Source organism: Stegodyphus dumicola, chromosome 10 (genome assembly GCF_044657685.1).
Source record: "Stegodyphus dumicola isolate Sdum_Otavi_A_Nest chromosome 10, ASM4465768v1".
NCBI lineage: Eukaryota > Metazoa > Arthropoda > Arachnida > Araneae > Eresidae > Stegodyphus > Stegodyphus dumicola.
In genome coordinates, this window is record NC_140777.1 from 175078619 (window position 1) to 175104175 (window position 25557).

At 34.0% G+C, this 25557-nt stretch overlaps 1 protein-coding gene across 3 annotated transcripts in view; it reads right to left on the reverse strand.

Annotated features, from left to right (window-relative positions):
- Positions 1–25557, reverse strand: part of Rhp (GTP-Rho-binding protein rhophilin) — a 241758-nt gene that overhangs the window by 9630 nt on the left and 206571 nt on the right. For all 3 annotated transcript variants that reach the window (XM_085825895.1, XM_085825896.1, XM_035353824.2), the window contains exons 8-13: positions 23701–23850; positions 21621–21716; positions 18328–18484; positions 14964–15083; positions 5879–6073; positions 2007–2083 (exon numbers count right to left, since the gene is read on the reverse strand). In XM_085825895.1, the coding sequence (XP_085682021.1) occupies positions 2007–2083; positions 5879–6073; positions 14964–15083; positions 18328–18484; positions 21621–21716; positions 23701–23850 (795 nt within the window). The remainder of the gene's footprint in view (positions 1–2006; positions 2084–5878; positions 6074–14963; positions 15084–18327; positions 18485–21620; positions 21717–23700; positions 23851–25557) is intronic.

The following is a 25557-nucleotide window of genomic DNA, read 5'->3' on the forward strand; positions in this document are numbered from 1 at the left end:
TAGAACTCCAATTATCCGAATCAACTGGGACCGGACCCCATTCGGATAATCAAAAATTCGGATAAGTGGATTTTTTTCCGAAGGAAGGATCTACGTACACTTTAATTAATTACTGTATGTACTATATGTTGAAAACGGGAGAAAAAACTATTTTTTTAAAGAAAAAGAGGTTTTAATTGATTAAAATGAAAAGGCAACACCTTTACGTATATAGCGTACTGTGCAGTACTTATTGTTTGCTGAATATCTCGGTCAAAGTAAGCTGTTTGACTGTCTTATCCGTTTAAATGTGGCCAAGTCGCGCGTCCGCTGAACAACGGTAGGTTGCATGTGGTTACACTCGGGCTGACGCTCCATTCACTTCAACGCAGATTCAAGACCGGTAAACCCTTCACTAGCCGATGCTCCCGTGTTTGCTTCAACTTCGACATTAAAGTCATCCTCCTCTTCGACACTTTGTAATCTCACACTTTCAATCATCATTTAGAATTTCCAACCCAGAGTCTGACGAATCATACACCATCCATTCTGCTGTATCCTCAGCACTCACTTCTGAACACCGAGGAATTTTCAGAAGAATGTTGCTTAATTCCTCAAGTAACACGACATCCTCATCTTCTCCTGTCTCTTCCCTTTCCTTTCCTTGAGCTTCTTTTCTTTTTTTCTCCTCCTTTTCCTTCTCTTCTTCAGTAGATTCTGAAAAATTCTGAAAGCCATTCGGATAGTCGAAGTTCGGATAATTGGAGTTGTACTGTAATATTGTTGCGTGCATACTGGTTCGTAATAGACTGAATGCGCATAGAATTGAGATAGCTTGGTAACATTTATTCTACCAAAAGGAGGACTTCACAATTCTTTCCACAAAAGTACGCGTACAGCTCTTCTCGGTATCACACAGTAGAATCAGTAATTACACTTCAGACTACTAAAACACTAAACAGAACGCAGTCCAAAGCGCATTTAAAGATGGTATCTCAAACACGTATATCTCAAAACTCCGAATTCAGCTCTGAACTAACAATTGAGAGCAGATACTCTCTCCGGTGATATATAGTTTTCACCCGGTCGACGAGAAATCTCTAGTAAATATCATTTCTCGAAATGACTGGAAGGGCTCTAGTGTAGAATTGGGTGCCCCTTCGCTTAGCGACAATTTTTTTTTTAATTTTGGCGATGAATGGTTACCATGATAGTTTTAACTTTGCTTTAGCTTCCTGATTTTATTTAAATGAAAATAGATTAATGTGTAATACACGGACACAGAGTTTGCGCAGTTCTTTGACTTCTTATTTTGGTTTTGTGTAGCGGCCATCTTAAAATTGTGCCTTCCTGGCGCCGATCTTGGCGTCAAAAAAGAATCGCCAAGAAACAAGAGGCACCCAACTGTAAACTTTTACCATTAGAAGACATATATGGCTAAAGTTACAACTAAGGGCTGGATACGGTTTCATATAGTGATCAATTACATTTATTCAATTACAACAGCCATTACAGTTATGCAGGGACCGGACCAAAATGCCGCCAAATGGTCGTCGATTTTGGCAACGTTTGGCGGTTTCGCCATTTTAGCGAGATAACCATTTATTCAATGTTAAATGTTAAATAGACTTGCCCCTGTATTGTTACGTTTCCTGCAAAGCTTAGTCTCTTCAGATTTTCATGTTACATTAAAAAAAAAAAAAAAAAAAGTTTTACATGCAGTTTTACTAAAAAGTATTCACATGTACAAAATTCATACCGTTATTATGCCACTAAAGAATCCTAAAAAATATTGTATTTTGAAATCGGATCGGTAACGTTATATTCAATGAAATGTACATGGATTTTCCTCAAGCTGGGAAAAAAATCATTAAATAATTTTTAATCTCTTCCAAAGCATTAAAAACTGAACCATCCATTCCTTAAAAAAGTCATCCTAAACTATAGAAATATAGATATTTCGTAATGATGAACTAACTACATATTAAAAAATAAATTTCAATAATATCCAGAGATAAATTACTTACCAAATCTCGGAAAAGATCTTTTACATTGTGTTCGCAGAATTCAGGTGTCATTAGAGTCAACTGATATTTCGTAGCAGCTGCAAAGATGTAAACAAATGCAATAATTCGAAACAAATAATAATTTTAAAACATCCTTTTTAAGTCAACGGCTGTTGTTTCTTCCATCATTTCGATTAAAGATATCGAAAAGAAAGAAACCAAGAAATAATAACAATAAAAGAAAATTAAACAAAGGCCAATCAAAACTGAAGCATTAAAGCCATGATTATCAAAATATAAACATCTTAAGCACATTTTTTCCCTTATCTACGCAAGATTTTTCCCACCCGAAATCATGAATTTAACGGATATGTTACCGGCTATGTATGAAACGCCTTCATTCTATAAAATACCAAGGCATTTTGTAGAATGCATGACATTTTTAGGCAAAGTATGAAATATGAGAATTATTATATACTTTACCTAGACATTGTATATAATACCTAGGAAATCTATAGAATGCTAAAAGCTCTTTAGGCAAAGTATCAAAGAAAAAAGTCATGATAAGGCTGTTATTCAAAAGACGTTCATTTTTCAAAAAATACAAATTTTATTTTGAAAAAAACTAATGAAAGACTGCCGTTAAAATGCTTTTATTCAAAACGCGTAAAAATATTAGTGAGGTGATCTCGGTATACCATAATAAATTTATATTCTTCATCTGACTCAGAATGAAAATCAATAAGATCTATCTGGCAACGTGAATTAAGTTCAGGAAAAAAATGTGTCCTGCGGTTTCACAACTATTTTCTTTTTAGCATATTTGTTTTGTTTTTTTTAGCATGGCCGACAAAGATGTCCAGTTCAATATAATTGCGCGCAACGTTTTTGCGCTTGAAAATTCTTTCAACATTTTGTCAGTCTTTCATGTCCAATAGCCATATTAGTTTCATGAGGTAGTAAAATAACTCCGTCCGTGATATCGGTGACGCAACACTGACGCCTTCTTTAACAGGATAAATGAGTTTACTTTTATTTTCCACAAACATCACGTCACAGAGTTTTAGCAACCAATAGTCCTGTGATTTCTTCTTACTAATCACTTTGACTTTTTTTCATTAACTTCTGGTAAATAATTTCGTTATTTGAAACGAAAATCGCAGGTGTATTTCATACTTCGCCGGTTTGTCATTTGGCATTCTACAGAATGCCTAGATAACGTGTGAAATGTTTAATCGTTTCATACACTGCCAGACAGTTTTCCGCATTCTGTAGAGTGCCTAGGTATTCTATAGAATGCCAGATTTCATAATTTGCCTACAACAGATATAATCCTTTTGTTCTCCTTATTCAAAATTAGCCTTAAAGGCAATGCTCTTCTTAAAACTGGAATTATTTTTTAATATTTCGTTATTATTGTTTTGAAAAGAAACGTTTAGGGAGATTTCTGATGAAGAAACTCATAAAACATTTAATTCAGTCAGTTCGTTTTGCCAAAATTCCTTTTTCTCTTCCTCAGTGGTTATTTTTATGTAGAGTTCCTGTTATATTTTATTTAAATTACCTGAAAATCTAAGAAGATGGATATAAACTACAAAAGATCAAACAAATAAAGTAGCAATCAAGGATTGGGATAATCTGGATTTTTGAACTTTTCTCTCAGAAAAAACAATAACATTCAAATTTAAGGGGGGAAAAAAACTGATGAGAAAAATAAGAATTCAGTTTGTGACAGATGAAAGATACTTAACAAAAGTATTAAATATTTTCTATATAACAAGTTCATATATGTAAAGCAGTTTTAAAAGCAAATTGCCGTACTTACACCAATACCCCCCTTTTCTCACTAATTTTATCTTAATTTCATTTCCAAAGGACGCGGTTACAGTGAAGACAAAATAAATAAGAAATATTCATGAATAAACTTCCGGTAAATATCATATTATTATTTAATTAAAATAAACCTACATTTTAACAAGAATGCATAGTAATATTTACATTACACTATCTGATCTAATACTACCTGCAGGTCTACCTTGTATCTTGAATTTCACCTGTTCTTGTTGTTATGGACAACAATGTCCACCGTTAAACCATTGCTAATCTAACGATGCGGGACTACAGGCGAATACATCGCGGACGAAAACGTCTCGTGAAGAAAACAATGCAAGGCGAAAACATCGTCGTAAAAGACATTGTGGGAGAAAAGAAAGCAAGGAGAAAACATGGGAATTCTAAAACATCGTGGTAAACTGCTTTAAAAATAAAGCAGTTCAAAAACATCGCACTTTTAAAAATTGTCATGATAACATTGCTTACATGAGTTTTTCAAATGAGTTCTGAGCACAAAAAGGCATAAGGAAAACTTTTACTTTTATATTTTGAATTAACTGATAAATTTTCGCTGAAAAATTAAAATGGAACTTAAACTGAAAATAGCATTCAAAAACTGAAAATAAGTAGAAAATTAAGGCTACTTAGCGCAGCTAACAGGATTTAAAAATTTGATAAATAGTTAAATAATTTTAATAGAGAATAACCACATGTAGTTACTCATCTTTCTCTTTCTAATCTTTTTACAGACTATACTTTTCGAGGAAAACTACCAATAAAACTTTATGAAAGATATTAATTAATTAATGACCATTATTAGTTAACTATGTATATTTGAAATTCTGTTAACTGCTATACCTACCATTATTTTTCTATTCATTTTGAGCATTTGAATGCTTAAATTTTCATCTTTTTCCTTCATCAAAAATTTTTTAGTTAATTCAAAAATATGAAATATAAAAGTAAATATATTTCTTATTTTCCTTCTTGCGCTCACAAATCATTATGCTAATATACGAATTTTTAAAGCCTGTAAAAACATGTCTGCGATGTTATCGTCATATGATGATTTGTAGGTGCTTTATTTTGTGCAATATATTTTATGACGATGTTTTGATACTGCCATATTTTTTAACCGTTTCATTTTTAGATGACGGTGTTTTGTACCGCGATGTTTTCTCTTTGCTTTCCTTTTCCTCTCGATGTTTTTATACGACCACGTTTTCGCCTTGCTTTATTTTCTCCGCGATGTATTTCCAGATGTTTTCGGTATACACCAAGTAGTCTGCTACAGCTTGCAAGTCTTTGCCATCGCGATCGTTTTCATCGGCTTTATCACTGCTCAGGCTGTCATTTCAAGTGCAATGATATTCAGAACTATCAGAAATACATTCGCTATCATCGTTTTCTTGAAATTCTTCACTATTATTGTTTTACCAGTCAGAGCGCACGCATCCAAATTCCACGAGCAAATTATTTCGTAAGAGCTGCCCAGACGGTATAGTAGTTAGGGAAGCCTGACTGCGATACCGAAGGGCCTGGGTTCGAATCCCGGAATCCGGATTTCAAGGCATGGTTGTAACTGTCCATCCCTTCATAGGAGGCAATGGTGTCCCATCTATTAAGTGCCTCAATAATCTCACCACATCTGGCCTCAGCATAGATTAATGGACTCTGTTACAAACTGTAACACAATCTGCAATTGGAAAAAAAAAATATTTCGTAAGACGAAAACAATCATTACGTGAACAAATATCCATTTAAAAATTTAAGACAGATTTCGGTCCCGAACGTCTTTAAGAATGGAAAAAAATTACATGAATATTTAAAATTTTTCAGCGACTTGAGGTAAAACTAAAGGGAAAAAATAGCAAAGGAAGAAAATACGCGTGTGAGTATGGTATTTAATTTTCTTGAAAATAGCTTCAGAAATGGAGGTCGTCTTATGCTCCGGCAAATACAGTATTTCGAGGTAGTTTTCGTGGTGTTAAAATTTACAGTTAATGCATCTTAAACAAAAATGTAATGTTGAAAAAATCTCAACAGCATCAATGTCTCACCCTGTATGGGAGGGGCATCGAGAATTTCCTGAAAGTCGTCCTCTTGTTCATATCTGGCATACCTGTCCAGAGAAGCGTCGTGTGCTGTCCGTAGACGCTCCTGAAGGTTGTCGATCTGTCGCAGTTGCCGGCACATCCGATGCAATCGCAGAGCTTCTTCGTGTAGCAGCAATGACTCACGCAAATGAGCTTTGCCTAGACGTATTTTCGGGAGAAAAAAAAAGTTTCATTTATAAGAAAACATAATGTTAAATAACAAAAGTACCTTAAAAAAATCTGAAAGGTTTCAGATTTTAAATTACGTCCAAAGGGGCGTTTTTTTAACGTTTTGTGTGTTACCTTTATTTATTAATTATCATGTTCTTTGCACTTAAACCATAAAATTCAGTTCAACAGCAATGTCGCAAAATAATTTTAAAATGAGCATATCTTTAGAATTTCCGATACACAGTTCCGCGCGCAGAAGGTAAAAAGGTTTTCTTCCCCGTAGAGTATTGCCATTGCTCTCTTGTAAATCGTTGAGTTCGTTAATCAAAAGTTCGTTAAAGTTTTACAAAATATGAAATCGTTGTTAAAACAAATTCCAAATTTCGGCTTTCAGATGCCTATATTCGCAAAAAGATTACGTCATTCCAAATTGGATGGCTGTAGGTACGGTTTTTTTATCACAGTGCGAGAAACATACATACATTTACGCAGATTCTTCATTACTTAATTTCTTCAAATATAATACAGGGCTATAGTACACTCACTTCCAAAAGTTAAGCACGAAGATGTAAAATGCAAAAAAATCAACAAATACTGCTTTGATTGACACAGAATTCGGCAGGAAAGTAGCATATATATTTATGCATAAAACAAAATCAATAATTATATACAGAAATGAAAACAATATTAATTTTTTGTAAGTTATCAGATAATGACATACTGGAGACTTATACAGAATTATGTATAAAGTGAAAATAAACAGCACAAAATGAAAAAAAGGACATTAATAGGGTATGTGAGCCTTCTTCAAGTGTATACAAAGTTTACACCTTGTGACCATGCTTTCAATTAGATGGTCAACCACCGCAGAATTAAGCAATCGCCATTCTTCTTATAGAGCAGTTTCCAGCTCAATAAGAATGGCTGGAGGTGGGAAACGTGAAGATACATAACGGCCTTGAGCATTCCATAAATTTTCAATGGGATTAAGGTCGGGCGAATATGCTGGCCACGCCATACGCGCAATCCCTTCACTCTCCGGGTAGTCATCGACGATGTGAGCTCTATGGGGACGTGCGTTATCGTCCATTAAAACAAAAGTAGGCCCAACTGCTGCAGCGTACAATCTCACAATGGGTTCTAGGACTTCATCTCGATACCGGACAGCCATGAAAGAACCCCGTTTAATGATGTGCAGGTCAGTGCGGTATCCTAATGAAATCCCTGCCCACACCATAATGCTTCCGTCTCGGAATGCGTGATGTTCGGTGATGTTTTGGGACTGATTGCATGTTTGTTGTTCACGCCATATGCTTATAATGCTTGTCATCTGGCTCCAGAGCAAATCTTGACTCATCAGTAAACATGACATTGCCCCAGTCAGACACATTCCAATTGACATGTTCCCGGCGCCACTATAATCGTGCCCCTCTTGATTGGACGAATAGGGAAACACAAACTCGAGGTACCCGGGCGTACAGTCTACTCATATGTAATCTTCGGCGTACAGTATCTGCAGATATCGCCTTACCAATGAACGCTGTTACCATAGATGTCACACGTGTGGAGGTCGCTCTGCGATTCAGCTTGGCTACAATAGCAATATATCGATCTTCCGCGGGGGTTGTAACCCTTGGGCGACCGGCTACGGGTCTTCGAACAACTGTCTGTGTGGTTTGTAATTGTTTCCATAAACATGAAATTACAGAATGATGAACGCCGAAGAAAAGAGAAACATCTGTGATCGACCGTCCTGCTTCAATGTGCTCTTCAGCATGCCAGCGCTCAAAATCTTCCATTCGTCTTCTGGAAGTCATAGAAACACGTATGTCTTGAAAACAAATTGTACGAAAGTTTTAAACACCTTCACTTACAATCAACTTCTGTAACCCTTCATAAAGCTGGCTTCTTATAAGACTGCCTTTTTTGCATATTTCTTGACATGAAAGCGCGATTTGGCTGTTACCTTACATATCTGCATACTTCCACCTATCTCTGCAGCGAATTGCATCCTCTTCGATTCTGGTTGGCTTCCGGAAATTAGCATTTTCCTCTCCGTGCTTAACTTTTGGAAGTGAGTGTATTTGGTGGCAACGATTTGAAAAGTGAGACGCCGTTTATAGGGTTCCTATACAAAATCGCAAAACGAAAACAATAATCCTTCAGGGACAAAGCCCCTTTGAACTAAAAAATGCAGGTATTTACTTATTTTTATCTAATCAGTTATTTTATGTTCAATAGCTTTACTCTTTTCCTCCTTTTTCGGTTTCTTGCCAGAATAGAAATTTTAGTTTGCGCGTATTCAAATGAGGTAGAAAGAGAAAGATAATATTTAAAGAAAGGTTTAAGATTGTTGAATTAGAGTGTGTTACGCCCTCTGAAAACCACATTACTATTTGAATATCTCCAATTAGCAGCCTGTTATTATTAGCTTGCGCGTTATTCATCATGTGTAGCCTTTGGCTAACAGTTTAAATCTGAATTCCTTACTTTTGAGTTACGCCATAAATACTGGCTGGTTTTGTAAACGTAAGAAATATCTTCTTTTAAATTATTGGAGATTAATAAAAGGGTCTTTTACACCTTTGGAATTTGTTTTATTATCGATTTCACATTTTGTAAAACTTTGACGAATTTTTGATTGACGAATTCAACGATTTAAAAGCAAGCAATGGCAACACTATGTTTTCTGTCTCCTTATTGGACGCAGCGATAAGTCACTTACGTTCAGAGTGAGTCTCAAAGGGGTTTATGTATCCTAATATGGTGCGACTCTACGAAAACTATGAGTAAAAACTGCACGACTTTATATGAACTTAGCTACCAAAAAATGAGCAATGAGTAAATAAAGAAAATTATTTTTTGCGTAAATTGTCTCATGAACATTATTTTTATTTAAATATTTGTTTTTTTTTGCATTAAATATTCGCATTGGTTCGATTTAAAAATTTATCTGTAAAAAATAAATGTCTAAATTGGAGCGATGATTATTCTTAAGTTAAATACTGAAAGTGTCCATCTTCTCTTGGAGGCACATTTTCTTGGGAAACCTTCAATCATCTTCCTCAATTTTGCAGTCTTTGCATTTTTGAATGCGGCAGCGAATGAAACTGGAATGTCTATAATTCTTTAAATATTCCTTCAGCATGGACAGTAACTTTCTTACTGTGTCTTCAGCTAACAGGAAAAAGTGAGAAAGTTAAACTAGTCATTCATTTGCGCTTTTGCAGCTGAGGGTGATGGTTCGGTAAAACCAAACCATCGAAACCAGTCCTGTGAAAATTTGAAAATATAACGCTGATTTTTGTTGTTTGACTTAGTTTAAGGCCACAGCGATGTTATCAGCAAAAAACTTCTTTCCAATATAGAATTAAACAATAATCTTAAGAGGTTTCAACAAAATGAAAAAGCCCGCAATTTAAGCAACTAGAGAGATCTTACGTTCATGTCTTCACAGTAAACATTCGATATGTAATTATGATTTGACACATGTTCTCGTACAAAATACTTTTATATCCTTCTTAAGTTAAATCTGATTTCTATAGGTCACCTATGTAAATTCCTCTTAAAGTGAGGGCCCCGGTGTTTAGTGTGATTATGTTGAGGTTTGCTTTCTTCAACAACAGGTGCTGTATTATTTCCAATATTTCACTTGGTACATAGAGTTCAAATGAATGCTATCTCCAACGATTTGAACAGCCAGGATGTCTACTCTATCGTCTCCAGAAATAGGAACATCAGCTTTAATTTCCTTACAGAGGGTTTATGTAATAGCTCTTCAATTACTACAACTTCTCAGTACGAGATATTTATTCATTAAACTACATATCTCAATACGCGATATTTAACTGACAATGGGAACGTGCTCATAAACTGTGTGTCCATGCGATCTAAAGCCCTCTTGGTTATATGCGAATTACAGCTTTAGTTGCAGAACACCTGACATTATATTCTTTTTCTTCTAAGAAGGCACGCTTAGCATATTGAATTTTAACAGAAAGAGCGTTAATTCTTGTCTTAGTGGCCAAAATAAAACATTTATTGTTTCAGAAAGGATATCATGGAAAAATTCAAGAATTTTGTCCAGGAATTTTCCTAGACTTAAGATCGGACTGTTTAGTAGATTACTTGAAGACATCTATCTTGCTTTACATAACCATTACAAAAATTACTATAATTAATAAAACTATCTGATGTGGAAACCACATATCTTCCTTGTACGGCCTATGAAATTATACACATTTTTTGCTGCACTTTATTTCCTCGAATTTCATAAGAGGTGTATTTCTCATTCAATCAATTCAGTTTTCACTTTGTGGCAACGCAAAAATACATAAACACTCAATCCTAATTAAAAATGGTAAAATACAGGAAAACCTAAAATATCAAATACAGTTTAAAAACTTTTTACTATTAAAATTAGTTTCTATGCAAAAACAAGCAATTCGGCCACCGAGTAGGAAGACAAAATTTTCGGTGCATGAAACTGAAAGTTAACTTTTGATTTCACAGCGCAAAAAAACACTGAAGTCGGTGCAGCAACTGGCTTAATTCACTGTGCTACTAAGAGTTGCAAATGTAACACTTTTACTTTATTGGGCACTGAGTTTATTACATATAGATATGTTTTTGAATATTTTTATTTCATTTCCAGATTTCCTCTGCATCGAGGAGCAGTTCAAAATTTTCGGGTGAACTGTTATAATTAAATAATTTAGAATGGATCTTCAGCTAATTTTGGAAACGAAGTGGAATTTTAGAAGTAATATTTGAACAGACGCGAAGTGGTTTTTCTACGTGGAGGGAAGGATTCAGTTGAATCTGATCTACCTCCTCTTGATAACGTTGAATCAGATTTTGATTGCATTCCTCTTCCTAGTTTTATTATAATTTTTGTATTTTATATATCTATAGTTTTTCGGAAATTCTTCTGGTTTGGTCATAATTGGTTATTATTGTTCACGTATTTATAGGGAATTCTGGATTTTTATTTCATTGTTTTGAATTTCATTTCTTTCGTGTCTTGTGAATTTGGTTCTAAATTTCTTACTTTTTGTCTTATATACCTTTACAATTTTTGGAACCAAATTTTTATTTAATTTACGTTCCGACTTTTACTGATTTACTGTCAATATATATATTTATATTGCAGCGAAAAAGGGAGGTGCACAACTGCATGTTATAGCATTCCCATATACAAATTTTCAACGTTCTACGACTACTCGTTTTTGAGTTATGCGAGGTGCATACTCAAAACGTAGGTGCACGTAGATACGCACAGACATCACGAAAAACTGTTTTCTGAAACCGTTTTAAAGCCATTTCACAATTCGTTTTGGCAAAAATAGTCCTTTATTATGCTCGTACGTACAGATGCCATGAAAAACATCGTTCAAATAGATTCGAGAGCAGTCAAAATGGATATATTCGCTGAAATATAATCCCCGAAATTTTCCGTAATTACAATAGTTCCTTTACTTCGTGGAAGGAAGTGAAAAGGAACACGTCCCGCTGAAACTGTCTATTTTCACATGTCTATTTTTATAACAATAAAAAAAATACAAGGAAACAAATAAGTATTTTTTGTAACAAGTATTAAAAACTAATAATATTATCGGTGAGCTAAATATACTACACATTTTCTAATTAATCTTTATAGAACTACAACATTTTACGCATTTACTAAATGTTATGCAAGATCCCATTCTGAACGTCACTTCCTCCATAATGCAATGAATGCTATTAAAACCAATGACTATATATTTCAGGCAGCTGAAATCTTCAAGGAGGAAGTAGGAAAGGAAATATAATAACTAAGAAAAGAACATTCTATTTTATTATTTTAACACGTGCATACACAAGTAATTGCCAATTATTTTCGGAAATACCATTTTTCCTACTATATAATGACATCAGTTTGAATAGTTACAATCATCATTTAATTTTAACGCGCAGACTTTGTAATGTTATGGTTATCTGGATATCCTTTCATATTATAGCATGTTTTAGCCTCCTTAAAAATCTGATGTGTACACCACATGACTTCCTTGTTCGGAATATTAAATTAAACGCATTTTTTCCTGCATTTCATTTAAACTTATTTCCTCGAATTTCATGAGAGATATATTTCTCATGCAATTAATTCAGTTCTCACTTCGCGACAAGGCAAAAATACATAAAAACTCAAAATATGTATATTAAAAATTGAAAGACATAAAAAAAAAACATAAAAAAAGCCAAATATAGTTAAAACAATTTAAAAAATATTTTACAATTAAAATGACAAATGACAGTTTCTACGCAAAACGAAGCAATTCGGCCAGCGGGCAAAAAGGCAGTTTTTTCGGTGCAAAAAACTGAAAGTTTGCTTTTGGTCTCACTCGGCAAAAAGACACTGAAGGCGTAGAAACTGACTCAAATTGTTGTGGACGAACTGCTGAGTCAATATATAGGATAGTTTAATAACGTAAATGTTCAATTGATCTGGAAACCTGCCATCTGAGCGTGTTAATGAAAATTTTACATCTCATGATACAGGAATCGATTTTTGTGGAAACTCTCTGGTGAAATACGTAAACCACCGTAAGGGTGTATTTTACCTCAACGTAAGGGTGCAAGTAAGGGATAGTTTAATAACGTAAATGATAATTCCAGAATAGATTAAGCATAATTTAATTCACAATATTAAAAGAAGACGTTACTTTGTTGTTACGAAGGTTAGTTTCTTTATATTGGCAACAAATCCACTACTCTGCTAAGTTTCAAATGTAAACAAATATGATTGCTGTGGTAAAAAAAAATTAGGCTTAGCCGCACTTAAACAAGTTTTAAATTGTTGTTAATTTTACAACAATAACATGCAGGTTACTTCAAGGCATAAAAACTTTAACCGGAAGATAAGAACAACATAATTCAATATATATATATATATATATATATATACTTTTAGTGGATTGAGGGGAAAAAAAGAGAGAGAGAGGTGCAGATCTACATACAAAATCTCAACGTTCTGAGGCTACTCGTTTTTGAGTCATGCGAGATGCATTCATATATACGTACGTACAGACACGCGAAAAAATCTCTTCTGAATGAATTTTAAATCAGTTTTATAATTTTTTTTGGAGGGAAATAGTTCTTTATTCTGTCCTTACATATAGGTGTCATGCAAAAACATCGTTTAGTTGCATTCGCTGGCGGTTAAAATGGATATTTTCGTTGAAATATGGTACCCGGAATTTTTCGGGATTATAATACTTCGTACAAGGAAGCAAAAATGAATAAACTTCTTATTACCTATCAGTTTAACTCACATTGATAATTGTAGCTAGCTGGAGAAATAATAATAGTTTTAAATTACATATTTTATAGAATATTCATTTATTTTCACTGTTATTTAATGTTAATAGCTTTTCTGTCTTTCTCGCTTTCAATTTTTTATCAGAATGCTAATTTTCTACTTTGGGCGTATCAAATTTCAAAGAAAATATCTATTTCAACCGCTCTCGAAACCATTTAAACGATGTTTTTGAGTGAAATCTGTATGTACGGACAGAATAAAGGGTTGTTTTTTTGCCAAAAAGGATAGTAAAACGGATTTAAAATGGAATTTTTTTCTTGACGTCTGCATATACGTATGTAGGTATCTCGCATAACTCTAGAACGAATAGCCGTAGAGCGTTGAAATTTTGTATACGGGACTGGTATACCATGCAGTTGTGCACCTCCCTTTTTGTTGCAATTGGCTGCAGCAATCGTTACTAAAATATAAATGCAGTTATGTTCCGGTTAAGGCTTTTATGCCTTTAATTAATTTGCATGCAACTGTTGTAAAATTATCAACAATTTAAAATTTTAAGCCTAACGAACACATTTATTTACATTTGAAACTCTGTAGAATAGTAAATTAAGTCAGTTTTTAAACGTTCAATGTCTTTTTGCCGAGTGGGGCCAAAAGTAAACTTTCAGTTTTGTGCCCCAAAAAATCTGCTTTCTTCCCTGCTCGCCAAATTTCTTGTTCCTACGTAGAAATCCTAATTTTAATTATAAAAATTGGTTTCTTAACTGCTTTATTTGGTTTTTCTGCTTTAACTCTATTTGGGGTTTTATGTTTTTCTGCATTTTACAACTTTTAATGAAGATGTTTTGTGTTTTCCATATTTTTGCTTTACCGCGAAGTGAAAACTGAATTTATATAAATTTTCCTCGATTTTTATTAGAAATATCGGGGAAATATGTTTCAATGATATGCAGCAAAAAATTTGTATAATTTAATAGGACGTACAAAGAAGTCATATGATATCCACATCAGATTTTTTTTCTCTTCCATAATCTGAAAACTTCTAGAATTTTTGTTTGCTGTTATCACACGAACACATGCTTCTTTTTCGTCATTTTCCCCCCTGTTGCTGAAGAAGAAAGCTCATATGCTTTTTGAAACTACAATCCTGCAAATTTACGCATGTTATGCTGAACCTTTTCCTAATTATTAGCATTTTTAATATTTGTTCTTTTTATTATACAGTGTTTATGTATTTATTTCAAAAGCTGTAAAAATACATAAACTAACTATCGAAATACTTTAATGATTATATTAACATATTAAATTGGCATTAGCTACATTAAAAATCTGTAATATCAACTTGACTTGCTACTGGAATGCTTTAATAGCTATATATTTTTCATATCAGTTGAAGCATTTATTTTATTTAACATTTATTATGTCTTAGCTGAAATTACCATTAAAAACTCATAAGGAACCAAAGACTCAAATTGCTATTTTTATTAGATATATTTTATTTTTCATAATATTGCGCTAGATTAATAAGTCCTTTTCGTATGAATATTTAATTTTATTAAACGATTTGTAAAATGATCTTACCAAGTTGTCGCCTTTCTTCGGCATTTTTGGGCACTTTGATCTCAATGTATGTGGAGCTATTATTAGCATTAATATCGTGTACGAATTCTAAGTAAGCTTCGGTTTCTTTATTGATTTCACCTAGAAAAATAAACAAAAGATTTCTATAGAAAATTTATGACTCTTAGAAAAAGAAACAACAGACACTTCTTTAAAATGATAAAATTTAAAAAAATAAATAAATAAATAAATAAAAATAAAATTTTTTTTATCAAGTTTATAATAAAAGCAAAGAAAAATTACAACAGAAATAAATTAAAATAATATAAATAATCAAAGTGTTTTCCTTCATGGTTCTATAAATGCCGTCCTATTTGGAAGTACAGTCGGATACCATAGCCTCGGGTTCGAATCGCGGAGAAGGGATAAATGTTTATTAAATGTGTATAGGGTCTTTGAGGTATGAGTCACTTAAAATACTGTAGAGCCGAAAGTTCTCGAGAATATTGTGGTAAGGAAATAGGATGATCTACGGATCCGTTTTCAAGATGTCCTCCATCAAAACTAAACCGAACTTCTTTCTCGCAGGTATAGCACGATCACCTCTTCTGATGCTCCTTGCATCACAGCTAGCGACATTCTCGGTGATGAGACTGCTAAATGGCAGATGGATTTTTTACAGGGACAGATGGGATTATATAGAATTCAGGAATCTTCCCGAGTACGCCTTCTCTCCTGATATCGACAGATAAAACTGACATTTAAAAGATAAACTAAAGGTAAACGTATTAAACTCATTGTCTTAACCTTGTTGTCGTAACTTGTCGAAGATTCATAAATCACAACAAGTCAACAACTATTTATTTAGATCTTCACATAGACATCCTGACACCTTGATGGAAGTTGTATTCTTCGTGGCATAAATTGAACTTCATAAGGCGGGTACATCTTGTTTTTTCTTAAAACAATTGTTAACTTTCAAACAGGTGCTGGCACTTTTATTCGAGTCGGCGACTATTTACTTAGATCTTCACATGAACATCCCGCCACCTTGATGAATGCTGCTTTCTATGTGGTATGAAATGAACTTCATAAGGGTGCAGGCACGCCAAGTGGCTTAACAAAGAACCAACGTGTAAAATGTGTGCAGGTTGGCGGCGCCGGTCGGACAAGTTCCGTCTATTTTCGCAACTTCAAACGACTGCATTAAGTTGCAAGTGTCCTTTACTTCGGAATTTGATTTTACAAGATAATTTTAAATTAGAACAGATTTGCATTAAAGAGATTTCAATCTGTAAAATGTATCCATAGACATTTGTTTGAAACTGTTAACAGTTTTATGATATTAAGCAGAGCTGTGCCAAGATATTTTTTCATCTGAGGCAAAAAGGTAAATGCGCGCCCCTATATATGTACCCCAGAAGCATTGAAATTTAATCCTGGAGATAATATTTTTAAAGGAACCTGAATTCAAATCATGAAAAATAGAAATGGAAACTTTTAAAATGAAAATTAATAAACCAAGTAATTATTGTCATTGATCGGAAATCGGTTTTCAAGGGGAACAAACCAACTCAAGTTCAATTAACAACAATTAACCACTTGCGCTAAAAAGACGTGCCACGCACGTCGAGATGCTTTTGTCTCAAACCGCGAGCGACGTGAACACCACGTCGATAGGCATTTATCGAAAAAATGAAAATAACGTGGTCCACACGTCGCCTAACAACGAGATTGTTTATTTCTCGAGTTACAGCTCTAGACTGCACTCGCAGACGCGGAGCGGCGTAAATGAGACACTTTACCGCTTGTTATATTGTAGCGCACCGCAACCGTGAAGTTTAGTCGTAGCGCAAGTGGTTAATAAATGCGAAGGTGCTTCGTCTTTTTACTCAAGTAAGAAGTATAATGCCAAACTGGCGATTTGAGTTAAAGCCAAACTTGTAAGTCGAGTTTCAATCCAATTAGTGACATCAGAGTGAGATGAATTAAAGTTAAGTACTATAAAAAATTCATTTTGAATGTAGCAGTTCCGTTAAGTTACTGAACGTTCTTAGAAATCTCGAGATATTACTGCCAAACTGAGTAGGAGTAAATAAATTTCTCTGCTGGATAAAGTGGTGGTAAAAGTTTTTATCATTTACTTGAGAAAAGTGTCCCCCGACACCCTCGCTTTCATGCATTTCGATTCAAAGCTGCTTTTATAAACAGTATAAACAGAATTTAATCTTTGCCATATTTATGAAATAGAATTGAAAGTAATCGTTATAAACATAATAAGCATAACAAACAATACAATCTTTGCAAAATTAATGAAATATAAGTTAAAAAACTGAAAGATATTTATAAAATAAGGTACAAAGAAATGTATGTAATATACATAAAAGGCCAGAATATGAATTAATTAACTTCTAATGGGAGAACGGTGAAATGTTCGCGTCTATTTTCTTACTTAGAAGGAGTGTGGTATGCAATCCGAGATGTGGAGCAGCAGTGGGGACCCTTTGAATTATTACAGTCGGTTAACCTTTGAAAATATGGGAAGGAATATGGGAGGAAAGTGGTTGCAGAGCCCTTTTGCGAGTGTAAATGCGTCTGTTAAAATTTTGAAATTATACTGACTAGTGAAAGGAAATTAATTAATTTCTGGTTAATTGTCGTTGCGGAATGTACAATTATATATATATATTATATATATGTACATTCCGCAACGACATGTATATATATCAAAATAGCTATATTTGTATTAAACAAACGTAAATGTATTAACTCAAAATATCATAATTTTTATACCATAATTCTTAAGGTATTTTTTAATCGTAGCTTTATAAATTCAGAAAAAAATTATAGCTAATTATTTATAACTTTCAAATGAAAATGTTAAAAAATTCTTTTTGATAAATAAGAAATAACATCGAAATGCACATTGCATTAATATCCAGATTTTCTTGCAATTCTTCCTATTGTTTTATTAATTTAAGTTTACGGAAGCTTATTTCCGCTAAGAGTAACTAACAAATTTAAAAACTTAATTAATTTTCGAATTCGTATGGCCAGTTTGGCGCCCTTTCTAGTGATTCACCTGAGGCAAGTGCCAGGTGCCTTACCCATGTCCTGGCTTTGATATTACCCATTCGCAAGCTAAATGTTATATTAAGATAAACTGTTCGATTATGAAAAGAATGGGGAACTGAAGATATCGTGCTCAGCTAAATGTCAAATAGCTCACAGATTGAAAATTGCCTGTAAATTAAGATAGCTACCGCCAATCAATTATAAGAGGAACGTTTTACATTTGATCGCCAATTTGATTACAAATAATTTAATTTTAATTCTGAAAGAGCAAGTTTTTCTATATTTATAGAAGTTTTAAAAATACACCTACCATTATGTTCTAGCAAGCCAACAGCAGCATAATAATGAGCCAAAGCTTTATAATGTTCAGATTTGACCAAGAGGAGGCTGATCCATGAATACGGTACGTAATCTTTCACAGAACTATTGCTCATGACTTTGTGGACTATATTGTACACAGATGAGACCTTGAGAAAAAGAAAATGAGTTACATAACAGGAGATATCCATTGAATTTATTATATACATTAAGGTTTAACCAAAGCTTAAAATGTATACTGTATTAATAACTTGCAAAAATGCTATACAGTAAAACCTAACAAAGCGAAGAAAAAAAATCAAAAAGTTCCCAGACCGCATTAAATAATAAAAGATAAATTTCTTTTATTCGTATATTATTAAATTTCGTTTGTTATTAAACTGGCCATGCTTTATCTTCGAAATAGCTCCTTTTTTGGGCTGAAAATATTGTTGCCAACGCTTCTGTCCTTGTTCAAGCTGCCTAGAAGTCTCGTGATTCCAGTATATAGTACAATATCTGCGATTTTAGCTCAATTTCTTCCACAGTACCAAAATACCAATCGTTCACTTTGAATTTCAATTCGGGAAAGAGAAATGACGTAGAGTATGCTAGGCCAGACCTGGAGAAGAAAGAAGCTAAGATTCAATGATTTCACAAATGTAGCCTAATAACTAACGTATTTTGAATGCTGTCTGAGCGATCTGGTTTATTTATATAATTACTGCAAATTACTCGAGGGCAATCTGCTTAAGGGTAAAGATGCCTTCGTGGAGGACTTTCTTAGGGAAACTGACTCGTGTACAGGTTACACATGGGGAAAACGACGAAAACGCCCATGCAGCCTGCCCATTCGTCGGGAGTCGAAGCCCGGACCATACTACCAGTGTTCAGCGGCTTTATCATTCGGTCGCTGGTGGGCCACACTGCAAGAGCGGATAAGCTATTGTAATGGAGCACTGAATTGTCTTCTTATCACTGCTCAAGCCACTTGAGACGAATTTTCTCTCTTAGACACTTTAGAATGTTTTAAAACTTTAGAAAACACTTTAAACACTTTAGAATGTTTTAAAAAATCTCGCATTCTACATTAGTAGTTTGAGCTTGTAGAAGAAATCCACGACTTTGGATGTTTGGGTGGGGAAGACAATAACATTTTTAACCGTACTTCCTTTGCTTTATTGCGTCTTGAAGATCTTGGGTTCATCTATTACTATAGTTACCGTAATGTCAACTTTAAAGTGTTATTATGCTTAAAACCAAAACTGCATATTTCGCATGCGTACAGCATTCTGAATATGTAAGATGGAGAAATTACTTGGTTTGTAGAGACATTAGGTATTTTTTTGAAAGCAGACAAGATGAAAAATATGCAACGCCCTCACCGGGAATCGAACCGCGGACCTCTCAATTACGCGCTGAGCGTGCAGACCGCTACACCACGAAGGGTCGCTAAGAAGATGGGAGAAATACCTTATAGGTTAAACAATGTCTGTCGATTATTGAACACATGAAGTTCGAAAAACTTGTTTCCACTAATAGCGACATCTGGTAGCAAACAAGCACTTGCAGCATTCGAAACGAAGGATCTAGATAAAAATACCCATCTGACAGACAAGCGTTAATTGCATCATAAAAAGATTTGACAGAAATACTCTTCAACTTATTGGTGTGGTCTGCCTTTCAGAGATCTTTCCAGCGAAAGATCCAAGGATGAAAGAATTGACGCGATTAGAAATTTTCCATTTAAAGGCAATTTACGACCTTGCATGTATAAGAATGTACATTGTCGCGGGATGATATTGTTACAAAATGTACAGGCGCAGTAAGATGGCTTCCCCGCAAAGCAGTTTTAGGGTTGCCATGAACTTCAAGGGAAGACAGAGTTGCCACATTTGGTAAGAAATTGCTCATTTGGCGACATTTGGCGAAACAAAATTGGCAATATGCAATGGACGAATGGAGAACCTTCTGGAACGAATTCTTACCGGTTTAGCCCAGAATGTCCTCGAACACAAGCCAAAAACTATACAAACCCTGCTGGTACGCGGAGAGTCAGAATGAGAAATAGTGTGTCTCGAGTTAGTCAGTACGTGAGGAGTCGATCGAGTTGACAGCCGGGCAGCGAGTGCTGAGTGGGCCGTCGAGTGCACCGAAAAAGTCTCGTAGTGTGTCGTGGTTAGTGCATCGTCGAGAGAGCGTGTTGAGCTCCGGGAGCAAATGAACCGAAGAGTCAGGTGCTGTGCTCTGCGTGTGGTCGAGTGCATCGCGAGTTGTAGCGCGGAGAGACTCGAGAGTACGTGGAGTTCCGAGAACGACCGAGCAGAGTCGGGAGCTGTACTCTGGTGCTTTGCAGTGAAGCTGTCTCCACCGTTATTGCCTGATCATGTGAAGGCTGTGTCGCTGATTGTTACAGCGTGTTTATAGCAGATCTTCGACGACTGTAAAAGTGTTTTGGAGCTGTCCTGATTAATATTGATAAATAAAGTATGTTTCGATACTCCATCAAGTGCTGTCGTCGTTATTCACTCCAAATCCACACGAACCTCGTACGAACGTGAAGGACGAAAATAACGTAACAACTGGTGTCAGAAAATAACGCAACAATACCTTTATGGAAGTTAGCCAAATAACATTTAATTGCAATTATGAAAAGTAACTGGTGAAATAGGATATCACAGCACCACGGAATGCAGCACCGATATAATTTTACTTCCTTTCAAGGCCCTACCCTGTAGATAGACAAACAAAAGGATTCACGTATTAAGCAGCTTTGGAGATATTTTATAGTAGCGATGTCATGAGCATGTGTATCTCTTGTTCAATACATAACCCTCAGTACACGTTAATCGCTATAAAACAATATATTTGCATTAAATATTTTGATTACTTCTAATTATTTAGTAATAAATTTGAGCTCTGCTATTTTGTAATGTTTAAAATTTGAAAGGGCATCTATAGTTTTGTGTAGCTATAATGTATCTTGTTTCTTCATTTCCAATATTTCATTCTAAATTTCATTTTCATATTTCATTAACTACAAAAGGATATTTAATGCCACCCGTATATGATTTTATAACACGATTAATGAAGTCATTGCTGCAATTAGGAATTTTCAAATAATTAAATAATTTATGTGATAGTTTAAAAAGTAATTCTACAGTATTTCCATATCCATTTAAATTTAGTTGCTTCACTGCAATTAGGATTGAAATATTAGTTTTACGTTTGAATTAAACTACCCTAAACAGAAATTAACGCATAAATCTATTATTTTGTTGAAATTATGTTCTCAAAATAGTTTACCTCTTGTGCTTCTTGAGCAACTTCCAAACATGTCTGGAGGCCTAGCTTTTCAACACCAGGCACTAGTTTTTCAAAAAGACATTCTCTTGCCTGAGCCTAAATGAAAAATCACTTCTTTTAAAAAGAACAGATTATTTTAATGAGAAGGAATTTCCTCACGAATGAAAACTTCAATAAAATGAAAGTAAATGGTTTCTGCACTTTTGTAAAATAAGATCTATAATTAGAGATACCTACCTATAACTATACTATAGTAAAAACACGTAGAGAGCAATCAAGTAAATAAATAAATAAATAAATTCTGGTAATATGAAATTAAAGTAACAATAATTAAGTTCAAGATATTATATGTAAAAAAAAAAAAAAAAAAAAAAAAAAAAAAAAAAAAAAAAAAAAAACATGTTTGGTGAAACCTTTTGAAGTAACAAATGGAATCTTGCATTAGTATTAAACATTTTAATAGCATTAAGAATTCCTATACACTATTTGAATCTAATTATTATGAAATATACTTTAAGTACTTAATTAAGCAGAGAGCAAAATAGTCGAGTGCATTAGAGTTTCTGGAGTTGGGTTGTAAGATTTTTTTTTCGTGGTGTAACTGAAAGCACATGCGACTAGCAATCGGGAAATGCGAAGTTAAATCCCGGCGACGGCATTGCCCATTCTTCATGTTTCTTGCTCTGATAAACAGCTGCATAGATTGAGGGCTTTGTGCTAGTTTTCATTTGACAATGCAGTAACTTGATAAATATCAGAACATTTTGGTGTCAAAAACAAATTCAAAATTTACAATAAACGAAATTGAAGTTGATAATGAAATTACAGTTGGTCTCTTAAATGTTTATATTAGTTTATAAATGCGACAACAAAAAGTACCAAAATGATTCAAGTAATTTACGCAGTACTTGAAATTTCAATAAATATTAGGGCAGACGTTTGCATGTGTAATTTCTGATCCTTGTGCAATGTACATAAACATTAATTAATACTATTGTATAATTAAACATATTCGCAGAAATAGTACAGTTATATTAACTAACCCAGTTATCTTATTATTTTGCCATTACTTTCATTTCTACTTTCGTCAGCTCCAATTAGGATGCAAACTGAACATTTGAACTATCTGAACTTTTGTTCTGAATTCCCATTTCAGATTTGATTTTCTGTTAGTGTTGTCAATTTTGTGTAAACGTCAGGGTGACATATTGTAAGGATCTTAAGTTTTACTAACGTTTATTTTATTTTAAATCTTTACTATCACTTCTTATTTTCTACTTCTGGCCAGAATTAAAAGCTTTAATTTTTTTTTATGCAAATTTGTCTGGCGAACGCCAAGTACTTAAGTTGTGGCTTTTTGCCAAGCAAGAGAGAGGAAGGAGTTAGTAGAAGCAGGCCGCTTGCCTTAGCAGTTTTTACTCGGTAGCTGGTTGCCTTCCAGGCCAGAGGTTTAATCCTCTTTATAATTTTAAAAGTATTGTAGTGTTAACAGTTCTCTGTACTACATACGGCTTCCTGTTAAATTACGGCCAATCTTCCACGTAGGCCCTTGTTTATTATTCCAAAGTTAAGTTAGAATTTAGTTAATATTTTTATATTCTTACGTTCAGACCACAAGTGGTTGGTCTCTGTATTCCGAAGTCCGGAAATTATTGTAAAGAGTGAAAAATAAAGGGTTTCGTATACCCTTCCTGTGTATCTTGTCTACTTCCCACATTTATTGAACATAGCTTTAGTAAGCTCCCTGTTCCGAGTCAGGTTCTTGAATGTTCCCCAAGCAAGTAAGGAGAAACACTGAACCTGATAATATTAATTAAAAAATGTTTATTTTAAGCTTTCATCAGAATTTGCAGTAATTCTACTTAGAATTTACAACAGAACGTTAAGTCATCTATCTGCCTGTACCGTTTTAGGAGTTACCATTTAAGTAATATGGAACCGTACAAAATAGCTTCTAAAAATAACATTACTTTCTTTAGTCATTCGGACAAAAACCAAGAAATTAATAAACTTTCATTTGAATTATTAGGTACTTAATTAAAACATTTCATCTTCAGCAAATGAATGCAGGAAAATATACCAGCATAAGTTGGATAAGGGTATCTAACGTGTCTGACGACAGATCCATGCTGGGAGCGTTGCTAAAATTATCTCGGATGTAACGAAACATTCCAGCAGCCCTCAAGAAATTGTCGACAGCTGCATCTACACCTGAACTGTTCAGCCGATCCTAAAATTTACAAATACAATTTTTTAATATGTGAGGTACTTCTAGTGAAAAATAAATTAATTAATAAAAAATACGATAAACATATAAATACGCAACACATTTTAATAAAACGTTTTATTATCATGTTAGCTGTGCTGGTGAAAATGTAGAATTTTACCAGGCCATTAATTAATTTCCTGCATGAAAACGAACACCGCATTTGAGAGTACTTCCTAATTAAACTACTTAAATATAGTGTTCAGAGAAATTGTATACTAGTTCTGTACACAAAGTGCGATAAAATTACAGTACCTGATTTGGTTCGTGTGAAAATAAATCATATAGTAGCATGAACAGATGAATGAAACAATGTAAAAAAGGCCTTAAATAAATAAAAAATAGTTGTTTTAAACATCGTATCAATTAAGTAGACTTTTATGTAATAAGTATTTTAAGTTTTATGTTAATTTTTTAACAGTAAGATATACGGTTATGTTAATTAATACGTTAATTTTCTGTGTTTAATCTGCTCTATACTTCTATATATTGCGTCATCCACGAGAGAAATGTAAATCATATGGCATTTATATAGCGAACGAAGGTATAAATTTATGGAAAATAGTTTAGCAACGCACCTAGAGAATTGTTTCTCTCCTAAACTTCCTGGTAGTTGTCCTGGCTTTCCATAAAAATATTTTTGTTATATGATTGTGTTTACACTTAAAGGTCGAGCATAATTACGAGTCCTTTTATTAGGTATTAGTTCTACCTAATAAAAGCTCTATAAGCCTAATAGTTGTAACAGCAAGTTCGTAGTGAATAAACGTTTAATTGGACTCTACTATCGTTTTTATTCATTAGTATAGCGACTTCAGATGAAAATATAGAAAACCCTTGCCGAACGTGGATTTGCGGAACGCGATTTTGCACATACGCCTCAACTCAATTGTTTCCAACTAATTCGTTCAATGTAAGAATTTCAATTATATGTAGTACATTAGAGAGGGTCGGCCGCATTGCAACAGCCCTCTTTAATAATCGGTTTGAAAATTCATTCATTAAAGAAGTCAAAACTACTTAGAACAGCATAACCTGTCGTCCAGACGGTATGCTGGTTAGAAGCGGTATACCGCTGAGTTGGCTTCCGACCCAGGTTTAGATATATCCATGCAAAATTGGTTAACAACCCAGCGGGAGTTAACCACTAGCTGCCAGTGATTAAACGATTAAACTTGCATGGGAACAAATCATTTCATCAACAAACAAATGCTATGCATCAGCTCTGGCGAAAGGCTGTCAACAATTTTTAAGGATTTCCATCGACTGAAAATGAAACCAAGGAAATCATACAAATTATAAAAGTAACAGGCAGCAAAGGATTTTTGGATATGGAAGAAGGAGAAATCAAAGAATTAGTGGAGAAAGACATTGTAAAATAACAAAATAAGAACTGGATAACTTTAAAACACCAACCGACGGTGAAAGCAACGATAGAAAATAAAGAACTTTTAAGGTACAAGAAGATACGTAAGGTCTTAATAAAGGCACAGGAACTATCTATTAATTCTGTAATAAAGACGGATTCAAATTGAAGAAAGAAGAAACTTTGAGAGGAATTGAAAATGGCACTCCTGCCCACGAAACGTTAAATGAGTTGCACCAGACGCTGCTCCTAGCAAAAATGACCAGCGTTTTAAAAATATAATTGTATCATGCACCTACTTATTA